This window comes from Macaca nemestrina, chromosome 9 (genome assembly GCF_043159975.1).
Source record: "Macaca nemestrina isolate mMacNem1 chromosome 9, mMacNem.hap1, whole genome shotgun sequence".
Classification (NCBI taxonomy): Eukaryota; Metazoa; Chordata; class Mammalia; order Primates; family Cercopithecidae; genus Macaca; species Macaca nemestrina.
This window is the reverse complement of record NC_092133.1, coordinates 71,067,019-71,088,341: the sequence shown is the minus strand read 5'-3', so window position 1 is coordinate 71,088,341 and position 21,323 is coordinate 71,067,019. Positions and strand designations below refer to the sequence as shown.

The following is a 21,323-nucleotide window of genomic DNA, read 5'->3' as shown; positions in this document are numbered from 1 at the left end:
AAAAACTGAACAACCTGGAAGAAATGGTACATTCCTGGAAACATATAACCTGCCAAGACCGAATCATGAAGAAATTGGAAATCTGAACAGACCAATAATGAGTAAGTAGATTAAGTCTGTAATTAAAAGTCTCCCATAAAAAAAAGCCCAGGATCAGAAGACTTCGTGGCTGAATTCTACCATTTACAGAAGAACTAATACCAATCCTTCTCAAATTCTTCCACCAAATTGAAGAGGAGGGAATACTTCTAAACAAGGTCATTATTAACCTAATACCAATGCCAGTCAAAGACACTACAAGTAAATAAAACTACCAGCCAATATCAATGATGAATATAAATGTAAAAAATCCTCAACAAAATACTAGCAAAGCCTATTCAATAGTATATTCAAGGATTATTTACCATGATCAAATGGGATTTATCCCTGGGATGTAAGGCTGATTAAACATATTCAAATCAATAAATGTGATTCATCATATTAATAGAATGAAAGATAAAAATCATGTGATCATCTCAATAGATGCAGAAAAAACATTTGACAAAATTCAAGATCTATTTATGATAAAAACTCTCAGCAAGTTAGGTATAGAAAGAATGTTCCTCAATACAATTAAGGCCATATATGACAGGGCCACAGCTAATATTATACTCAGTGACGAAAAGTTGAAGGATCTTTCTCTAAGATCAAGAATAAGACAAAGATGCCCATTCCCACCACTTTGGCTCAAAATATTACTAGAAGTGTCAGCCAGAGTAATTAGGCAAGAAAAGAAAATAAAAGGCATCCAAATAGGAAAAGAAAAAGTGAAATTGTCTGTGTGGATGATAGAATTTTATATACACAAAATCCAAAAGATTCCACCAAAAAAATATTAGAACTGACAAATGAATGAACTACAGTTGCAGGATACAAAATCAACATACAAAAGAGTAGTGCTTTCATACACTAACAATGATCTATCTGGAAAAAAAAAAAAAAAAAAGAAAACAATCCCATTTACAATAGCAGCAAAAGAACAAATTATTTAGGAGTAAATTTAACCAAGGAAGTAAAAGATTTGTATACTAAAAACTATAAACATTGATGAAAGAAATTTAAGAATCAGTTGGATACATTAAATATATTAAAAAAGAAACTAAAGAGGACATAAATAAGTGGAAAGATATCCTTTGTTCATGCATTGAAGAATTAATATTTTAAAAATGTCCAACTACCCAAAGTGATGCAACCCCTATCAAAAGTCCAAAAGTCCAGTGGCATTCTTTTTTTTTTTGGAGACAGGGTCTGGCTCTGTTGCCCAGGCAGGAGTGCTCACTGCAATTTCTCCCTCCCAAGCTCAAGCCATTCTCCCACCTCCACCTCCTGACTAGCTGGGACTACAGGTACATGCCACTATATCTGGCTAATTTTTGTATGTTTTATAGACACGGGGTCTTACTTTGTTGCCCAGGCTGGTCTCAAACTCCTGAGCTCAAGTAATCTGCCTGCCTCAGCTTCCCAAAGTGCTGAGATTACAGGTGTAAATCACTACACCTGGCCTCCAATACCATTCTTCACAGAAAGAGAAAAAAAAAGTCCTAAAATTTATATAGAAGCACTTAAGACTTGAATAACCAAAGCAATCTTGACTACCAAGAACAAAGGAGGAGGCATCACACTACTGGATTTCAAAATCTATTAGAAAGCTATAGTAACCAAACTGTATGGTACTGGCATTAAAAACAGACATATTGACCAATGGAATAGGATAGATTCCAGAAGTAAATCCATATATCTATGGTCAATCGATTTATGACAAAGGTGCCAAGAACACACAAAGGGGAAAGGACAGTCTTTTCAATAAATGGTGCTGAAAAAAATTCCATTCTTCCACATGTGGATATCCATAAATGGAAGAATGAAAATAGCTCCTTATCTCACCTCATACAATAAACAACTTTGCCAGGTGCTGTGTAATGCCAGCACTTTGGGGGGCTGAGGTGGGAGGATCACTTGAGCCAGGAGTTTGAGACCAGCCTGGGAAACATAGGGCGACCCTATCTATAAAAAAAAAAAAAAGTAAATTAGCTGGATGTGGTAGTGCATGCCTGCGGTCTCAGCTACTTGGGAGGCTAAGGTGGGAGGATTGTTTGAGCTTGGGAGGTTGGGGTTGCAGTGAGCCGTGATTGCACTATTGCCCTTCAACCTAGGCAACAGAGTGTAAAGAGTTAAATGTAACATCTGAAACTATAAAACTACTAGAAGAAAACAGGAGAAAAACTTCATGACATTGATCTGGACAACAGTTTCCTGAATATGACTCCAAAAGCACAGGCAATGAAAACAAAAATAGGATTACATCGAACTAAAAAGCTTCTGCATAGTAAAGAATTAATAAATGAAAATACATCCCACAGATTGGAAGAAAATATTTGTAAATCATACATTGCATAAGGGGCTAATATTCAAAATATATAAGGAGCTCAAACTACTCGGTAATAAGAAAACAAATAACCCTATTTAAAATGTGAAAAAGACATGAATAGACATTTCACAAAAGAAGACATATGAATGGCCAACAAATATGGGAAAAAATGCTCAAGATCTCTAGTCATCAGAGAAGTGCAAATTAAAACCACAATGAGGTATCACCTCTCACCTGTTGGATTGGCTATTATCAAAAACACGAAAGATAAGAAATGCTGGTGAGGATGTGGAGAAAAGGGAACCCTTGCATACTGTTGGTGATATTGTAAATTAGTACAGTCATTTTGGAAAACAGCATGGAGGTTCCTCAAAAAACTAAAAATATAATTACCACATGATCCAACAATCCCACTTCTTGGGCATATACCCAAAGGAAATGGAATTGGTATGTCACAGACATGTCTGTTCTCTCATGCTCCCAGCAGCATTATTCACAATAGCCAAGATATGGAAACAACCAAAGTGCCCATCAATGGATAAATGCATTTTTAGAATGTGATCTATATACACAATCAAATACTATTCAGCCCTTTAAAAAATAGGAAATTGGCTCTTATCTTTAATCCCGGCACTTTGGGAGGCTGAGGCAGGAGGATCGCTTGAGGCCAGGAGTGAGACCAGCCTGGCCAGCATGGCAAAACCCCATCTCTACTAAAAATACAAAAATTAGCCAGGCGTGGTGACACATGCCTATAATTCCAGCTACTAGGGTGGCTGAGGCATGAGAATTGCTTGAGCCCAGGAGGTCGAAGTCGTGTAGTGAGCTGAGATGGTGCCATTGCACTCCAGCCTGGGCAACAGAGTAAGCCCCCGTCTCAAAAAAATTTTTGTTATATTTACCTTATCTTTCATCTACTCATCTCCCTCTTTATGTTTCTTATTTCTTGATGCACTTTACCATAGGTTGAAAACCTCAGTACACTTTATCTCTATCAGTATGTATTTTATTTAACTAGAATTCATTATTTGCATATAATTCTTTTTTTTTTTTTTTGAGGCAGACTTTCCCTCAGGCTGGAATACAGTTGTGCAATCAAGGCTCACTGCATCCTCAGCCTCTGGGGATCAAGTGATCCTCCCATCTCAGCCTCCTGAGTAGCTGGGATCATAGGCATGCACAACCATGCCCAGTTAATTTTTGTATTTTTTTTTTGTAGAGATGGGGTTCCACCATGTTGCCCGAAGTGATCCACCCACCTTGGCCTCCCAAAGTGCTGGGGTAACAGGTGTGAGTCACCACGGCCAGCCTATAATTCTTTCTGTGTGTGTGAGGTAAAACCTAAATATAATGAAATCACAACTTAAGTGGGCTATTTCCTGAGCATTGACAAATGTATATACCTGTGTAATCCTATTATGATGCAGCACATCAGCAGCAGTTCACAAAGTCCCCTCATGACCCTTTCTAGTCAGTTTCCACTTTCCTTCTCCCCTGCAAAAGCAACCACTGCTCTTTTTCACTATAGGTTGGTTTTGGTTGTTCTAGACTTTCAAATACATGGAATCTCAGTTTGTATGCTTTTGTATCTGGTTTCCTCAGTAAGGTTTTTTTTAAATTTATTTTATTTTATTGTTGAACTGATTCATGTTGTTTTATCAGCAGTTAATTTCTTCCTTTTGCTATTTTTTCTTTTTGAGAGAGGGTCTCCCTCTGTCACCCAGGTTAGAGTGCAGTGACCCAATCATGGCTCACTGCAGTCTTGACCTTCTGGGCTCAAGCAACTCCTACCTCAGCCTCCTGGGTAGCAAATACAGGTGTGCACCACCATACCCAGCTAATTTTGCTTTTCTCTGTAGAGATGGGGGCCTCACTATATTGTCCAGGCTGGTCTTAACTCCTGGGTTCAGGTGATCCTCCCACATCAGCCTCCCAAATTGCTGGGATTATAGGCATGGGCCACCACACTCAGTCCTCTTTTGCTAAGTATTATTCCACTGTTTGAATGTATCAGTTTATCTGCTCTCCTGCTGATGGACAACTATCCCTTTCCAGTTTTTGGCAATGATGAATAAAACTGCTACAATTCCTTTGGTGGACATATACTTTCACTTCTGTAGGTAAATACCCAGAAGTGAAACAACTGGATGAAAGAATAGGTGTATGTTTACTTTTTTATTAAAAACTTAAGGGCCTTTTCCCAAAGTGGTGGTTCAAGTTTACTTCGGCAATGTTCAGTGGTTGTTCAGTCCATCAGCAATGTTGCTGCATGTCCTCTCCAACATTTGGTGTTGTCATTTTAATTTTAGTCATTCTAGTGTAGTAGTATTCTCAATGAGGTCTTAAAATTCATTTCTCCCATGATAACAATGTTGACACTTTATCATGTACTTATTAGTGACTCATATATCTTCTTTTGTAAAGTATTTGTATTTTTGAGTATGAGAGTATTAAGATACATTCTGCATATAAATTCAGATATATGTGTTGTGATTATTGTATCCTGGCCTGTGGGGTATCTTAAGGGTGTCTTTTGATGAACATAAAGTTTTAATTTTTTGAAATCTAATTTATTAATATTTTTGTTATATAGTTAGTGCTCTCATGCTCTCATGGTTCCTTCCAAGAACTTTTGCTTACCCCAACTTGTGAAAATATTCTCCTGTTTTCTTCTATAAGTATAATAGTTTTAGCTTTTCTGTTGTGACCATGATTTATCTCTAATTTTTTGTATGGTATGAGGTCAGAGTCAAAGATTCATTTTTTTTCCTTATGCATATCAAGTTTTTATAGCATCATCTATTGAAAAGATTTTCCTTTCCCCATTGGATCGCTTTGGCACCACTGTAAAATATCAAACTACTTTACATTTAAATTAATTGCACTATAGATAGTCCTCAACTTTCTATAGTTCAACATACAAGTTTTTGACTTTATATATTTATTTATTTGAGACAAGGTCTTGCTCTGTTGCCCAGGCTGTAGTACAGTGGTGTGATCATGGCTCACTATAGCCTCAGACTCCTGGGCTCAAGCGATCCTCCCAACTCAGCCTCCTGAGTAGCTGAGCCTACAGGTGCAAACCACCACAGCTAATTTTTTTTTTTTTTTTTTTGAGATGGAGTCTCACTCTGTTGCCCAGGCTGGAGTGCAGTGGTGTGATCTTGGCTCACTGCAACCTCCGCCTCCTGGGTTCAAGCAATTCTCCTGTGTCAGCCTCCCAAGTAGTTGGAATTACAGGCACCCACCACCATGCCTGGCTAATTTTTGTGTTTTTAATAGAGATAGAGTTTTACCAACATGGTGGCCGGGTTGGTCTTGAACTCTTGACCTCAAGTGATACCTGCCTCATCCCAAAGTGGTGGAATTACAGGTGTAAGCCACTGTGCCCAGCCTGTGGCTGGATAATTTAAAAACTTTTTGTAGAGGTGGGGCCTCACTTTGTTACCCAGGCTGGTCTTGAACTCCTGGGCTCAAGTGATTCTCCCACCTTGGCCTCCCAAAGTGTTGGAATTACAGGCGTGAGCCACAGCGCCTGGCCAAATCCTTTCCTATGATTTGAATTCAGTTTTACAAACATTATCTTTTTTTCTTAAAAAAGAAAAAATCATAATGATAATAAGAGCAGCTACTTATTAAGCATTTACAAGGCATTAAAACAAATATCTTATACTTGGTAATCTCTCTCAAATCATCTCAATGACCTGCTATGTAAGGGTTATTATCCCATTTTACAAAAAGGAAACTGAGGTCACATATAAAGGTAACTAAGTCTGACTCCAGAAGTCCAATTATACCATTTTGTCTTCCTTAAAAAAAGGATTTATTGGTCTCTGATACTAAGTTATTCTTCAGTGTATTATGTTGCTGTTCTTCATAATTCCATTAACAAATTGGGTAACATTTCAGGGCCCAGTATTAACTAATGATCTTTCTTCCTCAGTTTGCCGTACACGGGGAAAAGACAGAAAAAAATTCCTATATGACAAGTTTTTGTTTGTATCAAATTACAGAGTTCCAAAAGACTATGACTTGAATATTGTAATACAACTTAAATTTGGCACATTATTTAATTATCCAAAGTTTATTACATGTTTGAGTGCACATTAAAGAGATTATCTGGCATAATTTGACAAGATAAAATTTCTGTACCTTATTTGACTATCAGGTATATATGTGGTATATTTATGCATGTGTGTGTATAGACACACATATACTCCTAAATTAAATATATTTGTATAAAAAGCTAAAGATTACTATGTTAAGATTAATTCATTAAAAAATCTATTATATTAAATTGCATCTGCATTCAAAGCAGAAATGTAAAAAAAGAATCAGTGTACTAAATACACATGAATTTACAAAGTAATTGCAAATGAAATAAAAATTTATATTGAAATGTTATAGTTTTGTTTAATTGGCATTTAAGTGGCACTATCAAACTATGGAAATAAACATCATTTTTTAGATTGTTGAGATAATAAAGATTCTACAAGCATTACCGTACCCTTGTACCCTCTAAATTAAGATTCAGCATTATTATAGTAGGAAAAAATGGCAGATAATTTTCTTCTTTATTAATATGGGAATTCTCAGGAAGCAATCAGGGCAGTGTCTGCACTCCTGGGCTTGTGCTTTTGGCTCTTCCATCAGTGGAAATCTGGCTTCTCAGGAAAGGTGCAGCCAGTCCGTCTAATTATGACGCTTGCTGCATAGTGGCCAGCACGGATACATTCAGTCAGAGGCTTGTCAGAGACCAGTTGAGACAGAAAACCTAGAACACAGGCAAAAAAGAACGTGAGTGTTGTGTGACAGCAGCAGAAATGTTATACTGGGTCAGACCAATATATGATCTAGGCACCTATCTCATTCTTCAGCCTTGACAGTAAGAGAAAGTCTTGAGCGTTGCTATTAGGGAGGTCTTTTTTTTTTTTTTTTTTTTTTTCCCCCGAGATAGAATCTTGCTCTGTCACCCAGACTGGAGTGCAGTGGTATCATCTTGGCCACTGCAACCTCCGCCTCCCAGGTTCAAGCAATTCTCCTGCCTCAGCCTCCTGAGAAGCTGGGACTACAGGCATATACCACCACTCCCAGCTAATTTTTGTAGTTTTAGTAGAGATGGGGTTTCACCATGCTGACCAGGCTTGTCTTAAACTCCTGACCTCGTGATCTGCCTGCCTTGGCCCGGGATTACAGGCGTGAGCCACTGTGCCTGGCCGGGAGGCCTCTTCCCAAACATCATAAGCGTCCCCTAATATTTATTCTAAAGAGCTCAAGTTGCGACACAACAACTTGCCATCAAGTCAATCTGGTCTTTTTTTTTTTTTTGAGATGGAGTTTCACTCTTGTTGCCCAGGCTAAAGTGCAACGGCATGACCTCGGCTCACTGCAATCTCTGCCTCCCAGGTTCAAGCGATTCTTCTGCCTCAGCCTCCCGAGTAGCTGGGATTACAGGTGCCTGCCACCACGCCCAGGTAATTTTTGTATTTTTAGTAGAGATGGGGGGTTTCACCATGTTGGTCAGGCTGGTCTCAAACTCCTGACCTCAGGTGATCCACCTGCCTTGGCCTCCCAAAGTGCTGGGATTACAGGCGTGAACCACTGCACCTGGACAGGGAAGCATGTGTTGACAGGGTCTCAAAATCAACACGGTGAAACCCCATCTCCACTAAAAATACAAAAATAAATTATCTATACTGGTAATGTGTATATATAATTATACATACGAGCAATGAACAATTAGAAGTTACTAAGAATAAGTCAGGCATTGTGGCTCACGCCTATAATCCCAGCACTTTGAGAGGCCAAGACGGGTGAGTTGCTTGAGCTCAAGAGTTTGAGACCAATATGGGCAACATGGCGAAATCCTGTCTCTACAAAAAATACAAAAATTAGCCAGGTGTTGTGGTGCATGCCTGTAAACCTAGCTTCTCAGGACGCTGAGGTGAGAGGATTGCTTAAGCCAGGAAGGTTGAGGCTGTGGTCAGCTATGATTACATCACTGCACCCCAACCTGGGCAACAGAGTAGGACCCTGTCTCAACAATGAAAAAATTAAAAATTAATATTAAGAATATTTATCCATATTTATTCTAAGGTACTTCACATACTTCAAATATTTGAAGTACCTTAAAATAAATCTGACAGAAGTTGTATAGGGCCTGCACATTGAAAATGACAATGCTGAGAAATATAAAAGAAGCCTAAATAAATAGAGAGACATAAAGTATTCAAAGGTCAGAAGATTCAATATTATCAGTTCTGCAGGATTTTTTCTATTAATTCATTGGAATACCAATAACAATTCTAGCAGGTTTTTCTTATAGAAACTGACCAGCTGCTTCTAAAATTTATATGAAAATTCAAAGGACCTAGGTTAGTGAAAACTCAACTTTGAAAAAGAAGAATCAGGCCAGAGGATTTATACTATCTGATTTCAAAATTTATTATAGAATGATAATAACCAAGACACTATGGTATTAGCATATAGACAAATAGATGAATGGAACTGAACAGAGTCCAGAAATAAACCTACTTCTGTATGGCCAACTGATTTTTGACACAGGTGCCCAAACAATCCCATGGAGAAAGGATACTCTAACAAATTGTGTTAGAACAATGGATACCATGTGTGGAAAAAAAGCATTTCAACCTTTACCTTACACTATCTACAAAAATTCACCTGAAATGAATCACAGACATAAATGTAAGGAGTAACATTCTAAAACTCTTGAGGAGAAAACATAGGAAAAAATCTTAGTGATCTTGAGTTTGCTAAAGATCACTTAGTAAGATGTAAAAAGTACAAACTTTTCTTTTTTAAAAATTTATTTATTTTTGAGACTGTGTCTCACTATCATTCAGGCTGGAGTACAGTGGCACAGTCATGGCTCACTGTAGCCTCAACCTTCTGGGCTGAAAGCTCTTCTCCCACCTCAGCTTTCCCAGTAGCTGGGACTACAGGCGTGTGCCACCATGCCTGGCTAATTCTTGCATTTTTTGTAGAGATGGGGTTTTGCCTAGTTGCTCAGGCTGGTCTTGAACTCCTGGGCTCAAGTAATCTGCCTGCCTTGGCCTCCTAAAGCTCTGAGATTACAGGTGTGAGCTACCACACCTGGCTAAGAATACAACTTTTATAGAAGAAAAAATAATTTGAATTTTGTCACAATTAAATACTTGGTACCTCAATAACAAGAAACAACTCAATACAAAGTAGGCAAAAGTCTTTAACATTTTAGCAAAGAAGATAGATGCCAAATAAGCATATGAAATGTTCAATATCATTATTTCTTTAAAAATGCAAATTAAAATCACAATTAGATACCACTGCACACCCACAGAATGGCTAAAACTGAAAAGACTGACTATAACAAGTGTTAGCAAGGGTGCGATCAACTCTCATACACTAATTGTGGGACTGTAGAATGGTGAGACCACTTTGCAAAACCACTTGTCAGTCTTAAAAAGCTAAACATACGCATATCATATGACCCATTCTATTTCTAGGTATTTACCCAAGGTAGATGAAAGTACACATCCACACAAAGACTTGTAAATGAATGTTCACAGCAGCTTTATTTGCAATAGCCCCAAACTGGAAACAATCCAAAAGGGGATGAGAAGGAGCAGGAAGGCATGATTAGAAAAGGCCATGGGAGCAGTGGATATGTCCATAGTAATGGTTTCATGGGTGTACACATATGTCCAAAGTTATACAATTGTACACTTTAGATATGTACAGTTTATTGTATGTCTATTATGCCACAATAAAACTGTGAAAGAAGAAAAAAAAGGATAATTGCAAATAAGGCAGGTCAAGAGCAGAAGAATCTGGGCTACTTTCCCCTTAGGGGAAACCTGAGCTGTTGCAGTAACACTCAAATGCTCAGAAGAGCAGATGATAATGAGCAACTGTGCTGCAGCTAGGCTTCTGGGCCTTCCCTGAGGCCCTGGGCAGCCTGAGGGGAATGAAGGTTAATTGAGAAGCTGCGGTATAATGACCTGTAGAGAACATTATCAGTGATTTATGTCCTTCTTCTTCTACCATTCTGACCACACAGACTTTTCCCAGTCAGATTTAGGGAATGCTCTGTATTAGATGAAATAAATAAGTATTCCCAACCAAAGAATAAAATTAATATGGTTAATGGAATGATGTATTTTAAAGACATTTGCTGACACTGTAAAAATCACTCTCTCGAGAGGTTTAGTAAGAGTATTTTATCACTGAGTTTTCAGGTAACAGTCAAAAGTCAATATTAACTTTTCTGCCAAACTGTGAGGCTAAAATGCTCAGTCCACACAGTGAATGGAGCAGATGCCAAATTCAGAGTCAGATCAGCTTACAATGCAAACATGTCTATTAGACGCCTTATAAGCAACATCTGTTTTCTTCATTCCCCCTGGTATGATCATTGTGAGAAAAAGAAAAAGCTTATGTTTATGAAATATTTTTGTGAAGCAAAACCACCAGCATCCTTCTTCTAAGAAAACTAGATGATGAATGAAGTAAGTATTCTGAAGAGTGTTTTGCTTTGACAAGTGGAGAACCTGGATGCTGAAAAAAGCTAAGATCTTTGCCCAAGGTGAATGTCAGTTTTTCAATAATCTATTTTAAAAACCAACTAAAATGAAATACAGATACTACATAATCAGTTATAAGCAGAGTCTTCAAAAAGGAGCTGATGTGAATCTTGAAAGTTGTATAAAATTGTTTAAATAAACAAATGGAGCTTATATTTAAAGAATTGTAGGGAATCCTTTTATAATGTAAGTAAACATCCCCAAGATACTTTTATTGTGGAAAAGATACATAACATAAAATTTACTATTTTAACAAATTTTGAATGCACAATTCAGTGACATTAAGTACATTCACAATGTGCAACTATTACCTCTATGCATTTTTAGAACTTTTTCATCACCCCAAAAGAAACTCTGTACCCATTAAACAATAACTCCCCACTCCTCTTTACCTCCAACCCCTGGTAAGTGCTACTCTACTTTTTGTCTCTATAAATTTGCCTATTCTAACAATATTTGTCTTTTTGTGTCTAGCTTATTTCACTTAGCATAATGTTTCCCAATATAATTTTAGTTTAGATTTTTAATTATTAGCCTGCTTAAAGTGTATTTTATTTGAAAATAATTCCAAATTCAGAAAAAAGTTTGCAGGAATAAAAATAGTACAAAAAGCATCTGTACATCTTTTACCCAGGTGCACAATATTGTTAACATTTTGCATCATTTGCATGTACTCTTTCTCTTTATACAATTTTATTTCCCTGAACTATTTGAGAGCAAGTTACATTTATCATATCTTTTTACTTCTAAAAACTTCAGTGTATCTTTTCTGAGAATAAGGATATTCTCTTACACAGCTACAGTGTGGACATCAACATCAACTTCAGTAACACTGTTATCTAATCTACTGTCCATATTTCAATTTAGTCAATTACCCAATAATGTCCTATATAGAAATTTTCTCCTCTAGAACAGAATCTAGTTTAGGATTTAACTGATGTACCTTTATAGTTTTTAAAAATCTGAAACATTTCCTCAGATTTTGACTTTTGAGATATGGACACTTTTGAAGAATACAGTCATCCCCTACCTAATTTTTAATTTATTTGTTCATTTATTTGAGACAGGGTCTTACTCCAATTGCCTAGGCTGGAGTGCAGTGGCGTAATTTTTTTTTGGCTCACTGCAGCCTCAACCTCCCTAGGCTCAGGTGATTCTCCCACTTCTGCCTCCTGAGTAGCTGGGACCACAGGTGCACACCACAATGCCTGGCTAATTTTTTTTGTACTTTTAGTAGATGGGGTTTTGCCATGTTGCCCAGGCTGGTCTCGAACTCCTGGACTCAAGCAATCCACCTGCGTCAGTCTCCTAAAGTGCTGGGATTACAAGTGTGAGCCACTGTGTCCGACGCATTTATCCCATTATTTATTTATTTATTTTCCCATTTTTAATAGACTGATTCTGATTTTGGGTTTGTCTAACATTTTCTCATGATCATGCATTCCCAGGCAGACTACTACACATATTATGATGGATCCTTCTCAAAGTGTCCCATTTAGAGGTACATCATGTCCATCTGCTGTTCACTAGTGACAGGAATTTTGATCACCCGATCAAGGTGTTGTCCTACTTCTCCATTGTATAGTACCTATTTTTTCCCTTGCATCTAACAAGCAGTTTGTGAATAGACAATTTAAGATCACATAGGCCAGGCGCGGTGGCTCACACGTGTAATCCCAACACTTTGGGAGGCTGAGGCAGGCAGATCATGAGGTCAGGAGTTTGAGACCAGCCTGGCCAACATGGTGAAACCCTGTCTCTACTAAAAATATAAAAATTAGCCAGGTGTGATGTCACGTGCCTGCAATCCCAGCTACTTGGGAGGCTGAGGCAGGAGAATTGCTTGAACCCAGGAGGCGGAGGTCGCAGTGAGCCGAGATCATGTCACTGCACACCAGCCTGGGCAACAAATGTGAAACTCCATCTCAAAAAAAAAGAAAGGAAGGGAGGGAGGGAGGGAGGCAGGGAGGGAGGAAGGAAGGAAGGAAGGAGGGAAGGAAGGAAGGAAGGAACCAGAGAGAGAAAGGAAGAAAGAAAGAAAGACTGAGCAAATCCTCAAATCAAATTTGGCTGGGCATGGTGGCTCATGCCTGTAATCCCAGCACTTTGGGAGGCCAAGTGTGGTGGATCACAAGGTCAGGAATTCGAGACCAGCCTGGCCAATATGGTGAAACCTCGTCTCTACTAAAAATACAAAAGTTAGCCAGGCATGGTGGCAGGCGCCTGTAGTCTCAGCTACTTGGGAGGCTGAGGCAGGAGAATCGCTTGAATCTGGGAGGCAGAGTTTGCAGTGAGCCAAGTATCACGCCACTGCACTCCAGCCTGGGTGACAGAGTGAGACTCCATCTCAAAAAAAAAAAACAAAAGTCACATAAATATTCTGTTCTTTATCAGAAGTTCCAACCCCCCTCCCACTCCAGGTGTGAAATGATTTTCACATTTACCAGTCAGCCCTCACCATTCTACCATAAACAAGAGCTTACCTCTTCTCCCATTTATTATTTTAAATCTATTTATTATCAGTAAGAATGCACAATTATTTTTATTTTATTTGTTTGGTGGAGTCTGGAGCTCCGTCACCAAGGCTAGAGTGCAGTGGTATGATCTCGGTTCACTGCAACCTCCACCTCCCAGGATCAAGCGACTCTCCTGCCTCAGTCTCCCAAGTAGCAGCTGGGACTACATGAGCCACCATGTCTGGCTAATTTTTGTATTTTGAGTAGAGATGGGTTTTCACCATGTTGGACAGGCTGGTCTCAAACTCTCAACCTAAGGTGGTCTGCCCACCTCAGCCTCCCAAAGTGCTGGGATTACAGGTGCAAGCCACCACGCTCGGTCCACAATTCTTTTTAAATCAATGGTTTATAATCCCTTACAGCCCTTAATTAATTTGGTCCTTAAAATATTCCAGTTTTTGCCAGTGGGAGCCATTCAGGCTGGTGGCTCCTGTGTCCTTGAATATGCCATCACATTATTTTTGATCACTTCTTTATGTTCTGCCATAATGTTCTGGGCTCCACTATGCCCTGGAATCAGTCATTTATCTGAGGATAACTGGTTCTTTTTAGCATAGAATGGTATTAGGGACTAAGATCTGCGAGGCAGGTGTGCTCTTTGCTTCTAGACTCTGTAAATGAACAGAGCTAGGAAGTATGCATGTACACATAGTCACGTACACACACACTTATATCCCTAACTGTATATATATATGTGTGTGTACAGAGACCTAGTTTAGAAATTGAGCTGACACCAGTACTCCCAATTCTAGTCCATCTCCACAGGGTTCTTTCTTGCCTTTCCTTATCCCATTATTTGTATGTTCCTTCTTCTATAGTGAGAACCTATTTCCCAACAATATCAACAAATTTATTTATTTACTGACTTTTGTAATACATCTCAAATAGTTTCAAAGTCACTTCATCCCTAACTTTAAAAGAAAAAAAATCCAAATCTACTAAAAAGAGTTTAGGGTTAATTTTCTGTTCTCTGATGTAGTCAAATACTGTGTTCGGCATGTTACTCAGATTGGTTCTCTTTTTTACCCCCTTTGGGGAGCTCATTTTACTTAAGATGGGAAAAAGTTGGGTTCATGTTTTTCAGTTTGCTTTCAGTTTTAGTCCCATTTCTTACATTCTATCCTTATTGATTTAATATTTAAAAAATATGTAGAACATTAACATGTTTCTAAAAGTAAAAGTAAAAATTCTATAAAAGATATGCTCAAAGAAGTGTCACTTTCTTTACCATGTCCTCCTCCCCATCCTTTGTAAGTAACCACTTTCATTGTTTTCTGGTTTATCTTCCTGTATTCTTTTAGTAAAGGTAAGCAGATGTATGCATGTTTTCTTCCTTTTTTTCTTTTCTCTCTTTTTTTTTAAACACAAAAGGAGGTAATACAGTTGCCCTTTGCTTTTTTTTTTTTCACTTAAAAGTATCTCTTGGAGGCTGGGTGCCATGGATCAAACCTGTAATCCCAGCACTTTGGGAGGCTGAGGCGGGCGGATCACCTGCGGCTGGGAGTTTGAGACCTGCCTGGCCAACATGGTGAAACCCCATCTCTACTAAAAATACAAAAATTAGCTGGGTGTGGGGGCAGGTGCCTGTAATCCCAGCCACTTGGGAGGCTGAGGCAGAAGAATCGCCTGAATCCAGGAAGCAGAGGTTGCAGTGAGCTAAGATCGTGCCACTGCACTCCAGCCTGGGCGACAGAGCGAGACTCCATCTCAAATAAACAAACAAAGCAAAACAAAAACAAAATCTCCTGGAAATCATTCTACATCAATTGGTAGAGATTTTCTTCATTCTTTTTTACTGCTACATAGTACCTCCATGTATAAATACACTGTAGTTTAATCTATCTCCTATGTGTGGACATTTACATGGTTTCCAATATCTTAAAAATATAAACAATGCTGCAATGAATAACCTTTCACATATGTATTTCTGTGTTGTTAGGGGCATATCTTCAGGATAAATTTTAGAAGTAGAACTGCTAGGTTAATGAGTAACTATATGCATATATAGTTTTATTGGTGATTCTTCTTCATAGAGGTTTAAGGATTTTGTATTTCTATTAGTAATGTAAGAGTGCCCGTTTCCCCACAACTTCACCAATATAGTATACTGTCCAGCTTTTGAATTTTTGCCAGTCTGATGGGTTAGAAATAGTTCAGCATAATTTTAATCTGGATTTCTCTTATTAAGTGAAGCTGAACATCTTTTTATATATCTTTAAATAACAAATCTCTCTGTGAATTAATTTTTATCTTTTGCTTATTTTTCTATAGGATGTTTGGTCCTTCACCCTCTATTTTATTACTATTATTTTTGAGACAGAGTCTCCTCTGTCACCCAGGCTGGAGTACAGTGGTGTGATCTTGGCTCACTGCAACCTCCACCTCCAGCATTCAAGTGATTCTCCTGCTTCAGCCTCCTGAGTAGCTGGGATTATAGATGTGCGCCACTATACCTGGCTAGTTTTTGTATTTTCAGTAGAGACGGGTTTCACCATGTTGGCAAGGCTGGTCTTGAACTCCTGACTGCAGGTGATCCACCTGCCTCGGCCTCCCAAAGTGCTGGGATTACAGGTGTGAGCCACCATGCCTGGCCTCAATCTCTATTTTTAAAAGTTCCCTGCATTTTAGGTATATTATTCAAATAAAGTGTTTTTCAAAAAAAAAAAAAAATACCAACAATAACAATATGCTATTAATAGATACAAATACTGTACTGTATCAGCAAGTAAAGAAAGTCCTTTTTCATATTTCATTCACTGAAACACAGCCTCAGGCCCCAGAGTGTGGTTGGTAAACACAATAGCAGATAAATGTGGCTTGCAGGTATTAAAAAAAAAAAAAAAAAAAAAAGGCTAGGTGGGGTGGCTCATGCCTCACCTCTAATCTGAGCACTTTGGGAGGCTGAGATGGGAGAATCATCTGAGCTCAGGAAACCAGCCTGGGCAACATAGGGAGACTCATCTCTATAGAAAAAAAAAAAATTAGTTGGGTGTGGTGGCATGCACCTGTAATCCCAGCTACCTGAGCTTGAGCTGGGAGGTTGAGGCTGCAGTGAGCTGTGATTGAGCCTACTGTACTCTAGTTTGGGCAACAACAACAACAACAACAAAAACAAAAACAGGTCAAGCATGGTACTTAGTGGGGCTGAGGCACACAGATCATTTGAGGCCAGGAGTTTGAGACCAGCCTGGGCAATGTGGCAAAATTCCGTCTCTACAGAAATATTCAAAAATTTAGCCAGGCATGGTGGTGCATGCCTGTAGTCTCAGCTACTTACTCAGGAGGCTGAGGTGGGAGGATCACCCAAGCCTGGGAGGTTGTGGCTGCAGTGAGCCGTATTGTACCACTGCACTCCAGCATGGGAGACAGAGTGAGACAGTATCTAAAACAAAACAAAACAAAACAAAAACAAAAATATCTGCTCTTTTTAGAACAAGATTTGGGCTTACCAAGAGTCCAAAAAGCAAAATCTTAAAAAACTGACTTTGAATGTGTGTTCAATATGAAAAAGTCTCCAACAACTCATATGCTGAGGCCGTTGTTGTTGACTTTTTACTTTGGTTCCTTCTCTCTATCCTTTTACAGATAGGCGTATCAAGCTGGACCTCTCAGGCTTTTCCAGCTTTAGGAGACATTATAGACTTCAGGTCCTCTAGCTGTTGAGGCATAAGGTGAGAATCTCTCATCGACAATAAATTGGGTTCTTAGGGTTATTGTTAGCTGGCTCTGAATCTTGGAACAATCTTTCCAAATAAACCTCTGTTCATTAACAATTGGTGCACCTATTATCTTCTGGTTGATTTTATTTAGACTTTTACTGATGTTACGAAGTGTGATCAATAAATTGACAAATTATATCTAGTATTTGACATGAGACCTGAAACATATGTTTAAGTTGTGCAAAAAGAGGAGATGCTACACTAGTTTCCTCAAAGCACACAGAGGTGGGATTGCTGGTGTGGTCAAAAGGCAATGTAACTTAAGCTGTCTATTCCATGTAGTTACTGTAGAAGAGATATAACATCTAGAATTTTCTTAGTGTCGTTTATAGAGAACCGAGAAATATTGTTAGTGGGTATGGAGGCCTTAATGGAGACACTTAATAAGAGCTAGGGATATTTTAGAAGGAAATGAACAAAGTCTTTATGAGTCCATTTTCTCTTTTCCATCTATAGTTCCTTAACAGTTTTTCATGGTAGCTGGAACTTAAAACTCAGTAGACTGTGTACTGTTCATTCTACATTCAGCAGCTTGTCAACAAGTAAGCAAGCTGCACTTTATAAACTTGGAAGAATAAAGTTTTGTTTTTGTTTTTGTTTGTACTCCTGGGCTCAAGCAATCCTCCCACTTCAGCCTCCTGAGTAGCTAGAACTACAGGTGTGTGCCATTATGCCTGGCTAACTTTTCTATTTTTTGTAGAAATGGAGGAGTCTCACTATGTGGCCCAGGCTGGTCTGAACTCCTGGGCTCAAGCAATCCTTCTACTTCAGCCTCCCAAAGTGCTGGGATTACAGGTGTGAGCCTCTGTGCCCATTCAGAATACAGTTTTACTAATTCGCTTTTTACAAGTATGTATTATGCTGAAATTGTTTTCCCAAAGATACAGTACAAATACATGTCAGTGGCTCTATCTTTATCTTCTTAAATAGTTCCCAGAAACCTTTTATATATAGTAGACCACCATATGCCTATGTAGAGTTTAAACATTTTAAAGTTTTTGGATATATATATATATATATATATACACACACACACACACACACACATATATATAATTTGTTCTAAAAAAACTCATTTTACACTAAATTTAAGTTATTATACATCGAGGTAGTACACTGTTCACCTGGAAAAATATACAAATGTTTATGTGTTGAAAATATATTTTAAGCCACATAAATTTAAAGGTCAGAGAATACCGTGAATAGATAGCAATACCTCATATATATAAAGTCTGAAGCCATAGCAGTTCCATGGTCATCCATATTACACCTATAAGGACCCCTCAGGCCTTCACTAAGATATTATTTATTTTTAAGAAAGCAAGTAAAAAATTGTTTTTCTGATTATAAAAGTCATACCCAATAACTGTAGAAAATGTGGAAAAAGTGAAACAGTAAAATTAGGAATAAATAGAAAACATACACAGTCCCATTAAAAATAATAATCAGGGCCGGGCGCAGTGGCTCACGTCTGTAATCCCAGCACTTTGGGAGGCCGAGGCAGGCAGATCACAAGGTCAGGAGATTGAGACCATCCTGGCTAACACGGTGAAACCCCATCTCTACTAAAAATACAAAACCAAAATTAGTCTGGTGTGGTGGCTGGCGCCTGTAGTCCCAACTACTTGGGAGGCTGAGGCAGGAGAATGGCGTGAACCCGGGAAGTGGAGCTTGCAGTGAGCTGAGATTGGGCCACTGCACTCCAGCCTGGGCGACAGAGACTCTGTTTCAAAAAAAATAAATACATAATAAACAAAACATAAAATAATAATAATAATAATCAGGCCAGGTGTGATGGCTTGCACCTGTAATCCCAGCACTTTGGGAGGCCGAGATAGGTGGATCACTTGAGGTCAGGAGTTCCAGACCAGCCTGGCCAACATGGTGGAACCCCATCTCTACTAAAAATACAAAAATCAGCCAGGTATGGTGGTGTGCGCCCATAATCCTAGCTATTTGGTTGGCCGAGGGATGAGAATTGCTTGAACCTGGGAGGTGGAGGTTGTGTTGAGCTGAGATTGTGCCACTGTATTCCAGCCTGGATGACAGAGTGAGACTCTGTCTCAAAAATAAAATAAAATAAAAAATCAATACTATTTAACATAGTATTGGGGAAGTCCTAACAAGAGTAATAAGACTAAAATAATTTAAGAATTGTAAAGGGAGGCTGGGTGCAGTAGTTTGTGCCTGTAATTCCAGCACTTTGGGAGGCTGAGGTGGGCAGATCGCTTGAGCCCAAGAGTTCAAGACCAGCCTGGGTAAGAAGGTGAAACCTCGGCTCTAGAAAAAATACAGAAATTATCTGGGCGTGGTGGCACGTGACTGTAGTGCCAGTTACTTGGGAGGCTGAGGTGGGAGGATTGCTTGAGCCCAGAAGGTCGAGGCTATAGTGAGCTGTGAACATGCCATTACCTCACTCTAAAAAAAAGAATTCCAGATGTATCAATGAGTTAAATGTACATGGCAAAACAGTAAGACTTTTAGAAGAAAATAAAAACTATCTTTATGTCCTAGAGGTAGAAAACATTTCTTAAATAAGTCACAAAAAAAGCAGAAAGCAGAAAGTGAAAGGTTGATTAAACTGTGCTAAAATGAAAACTTCTGGCCGGGCACAGCAGCTCATGCCTGTAATCCCAGCACTTTGTGAGGCTGAGGCAGGAGAATTGCCTGAGCCCAGGAGTTTGAGACCAACCCTGGCAATATAGCAAGACCCTGTCTCTACAAAAAATAGGAAAATTAGCTGGGCATGGTGGTGCAAAGCTTTAGTCCTAGCTACTTGGGAGGGTAAGGTAGCGGGGACTGCTTGCGCCCAGGAGTTTGAGGTTGCAATGAGCTATGACTGTGCCACTGTACTCTAACCTGGACTACAGAGTGAGAACCTGTCTCAAAAAAACAAACAAAAAACCCCAAACCCCCAAACCTTCTGCTTTGCATATGATACCTTTAAAGGGAGGAAATTTAAACAAGTAAGTTTCTTTTTTTTTGGTACAGATGGGGCCTCACTAGGTTGCCCAGGCTGGTCTCCAACTCCTGGTCTCAAGTGATTCTCCCACCTCAGCCTCCCAAGGTTTTCGAATTACAGGCATGAGCTACCACACTGGCCTGATCCTGATTTTATAATTTCTACTTGTGTTTCCTTCCATTTTTAGTCTTTAGTCAGATTCATGCAGTACATTTAGAAATATGTTTAGTCAAAATATTAAAAAAAAAAAAAAGTGTGTTGAAAAAAGTTGTTTTCTAGAGTTGGGATGACTTTTTTCTTGTTTTCCTTATGTATTAAACATTATATAATAAGCTACATTACACTTTTAAAATCAGATCTAAGTCAATACACCTTTAAAAAAAACCATGGGAACTTTATTCAGAAAAAATGGTTATTAAGAGCAACCATTCAAGAGTTTCAGCTAAATGATGTTTTATTTTAATAGTTTCCCACTCATGCCTTTGGATTTAGTTAGTAATTGCAGCCACTGGATGAGTTTTCCACAAGGTAAATCAGTACAAGTATCAGTATAAGTAGAATGAAATTGGTCACTCTTCTTAGGAGATTCCTCAAGCACATAAAAATCATCACTATTTCCTGTATTTTACTCTTAGGCTTAGGGAAACACAGGCAATTTTAGAGAAGGCAATTTAGAAAGTTTCTGAGGGAACCTTAGCACAATCTTTCTTTCCCAAATGAAACTTCCTCTTACAGAAGCTATATACCAAGTAAATCAGTACGCATCTTTTGAAACGGAAATTCAAGGACTAATACTTCCCTCACAGGGAATGCCGGGGGGATTTCTAACAAAATTAAGAAGGATAATCACACTTAGAATGGCTATCACATGATAGTAATGAAAACAAGTATTTTGGTAAAAACTGTGAGGTCACTGGCCATCGGACACATGTCTAAGCCATAGCACCTTAAGGCAGTGAAATTGATGACACTGGGAAACACAGACCACGCATACACACCCAAGATGTTGGTAGAATAAGATGGATGGAAGAAAGGTTTTTCCACCTGGGTTTAAAAAAAAAAAATTATAGACTTTATATTTTTGGGCGGTTTTAGGTTTACAAAACAATTAAGCAGAAAATACAGAGAGTTCCCAAA

The 21,323-nt window shown here is 38.6% G+C and overlaps 1 protein-coding gene across 7 annotated transcripts in view; it reads right to left on the bottom strand.

Moving 5' to 3' along the window:
- Nucleotides 1–968: 968 nt before the first annotated feature.
- The window catches only part of LOC105466223 (adenosine kinase), a 567,753-nt gene continuing 547,398 nt past the window's right edge, over nt 969–21,323 (bottom strand). For all 7 annotated transcript variants that reach the window (XM_071069752.1, XM_071069756.1, XM_071069759.1 and 4 more), the window contains one exon: nt 969–7,181. In XM_071069752.1, coding sequence (XP_070925853.1) covers nt 7,057–7,181 — 125 coding nt within the window. In that variant the 3' untranslated portion in view covers nt 969–7,056. The remainder of the gene's footprint in view (nt 7,182–21,323) is intronic.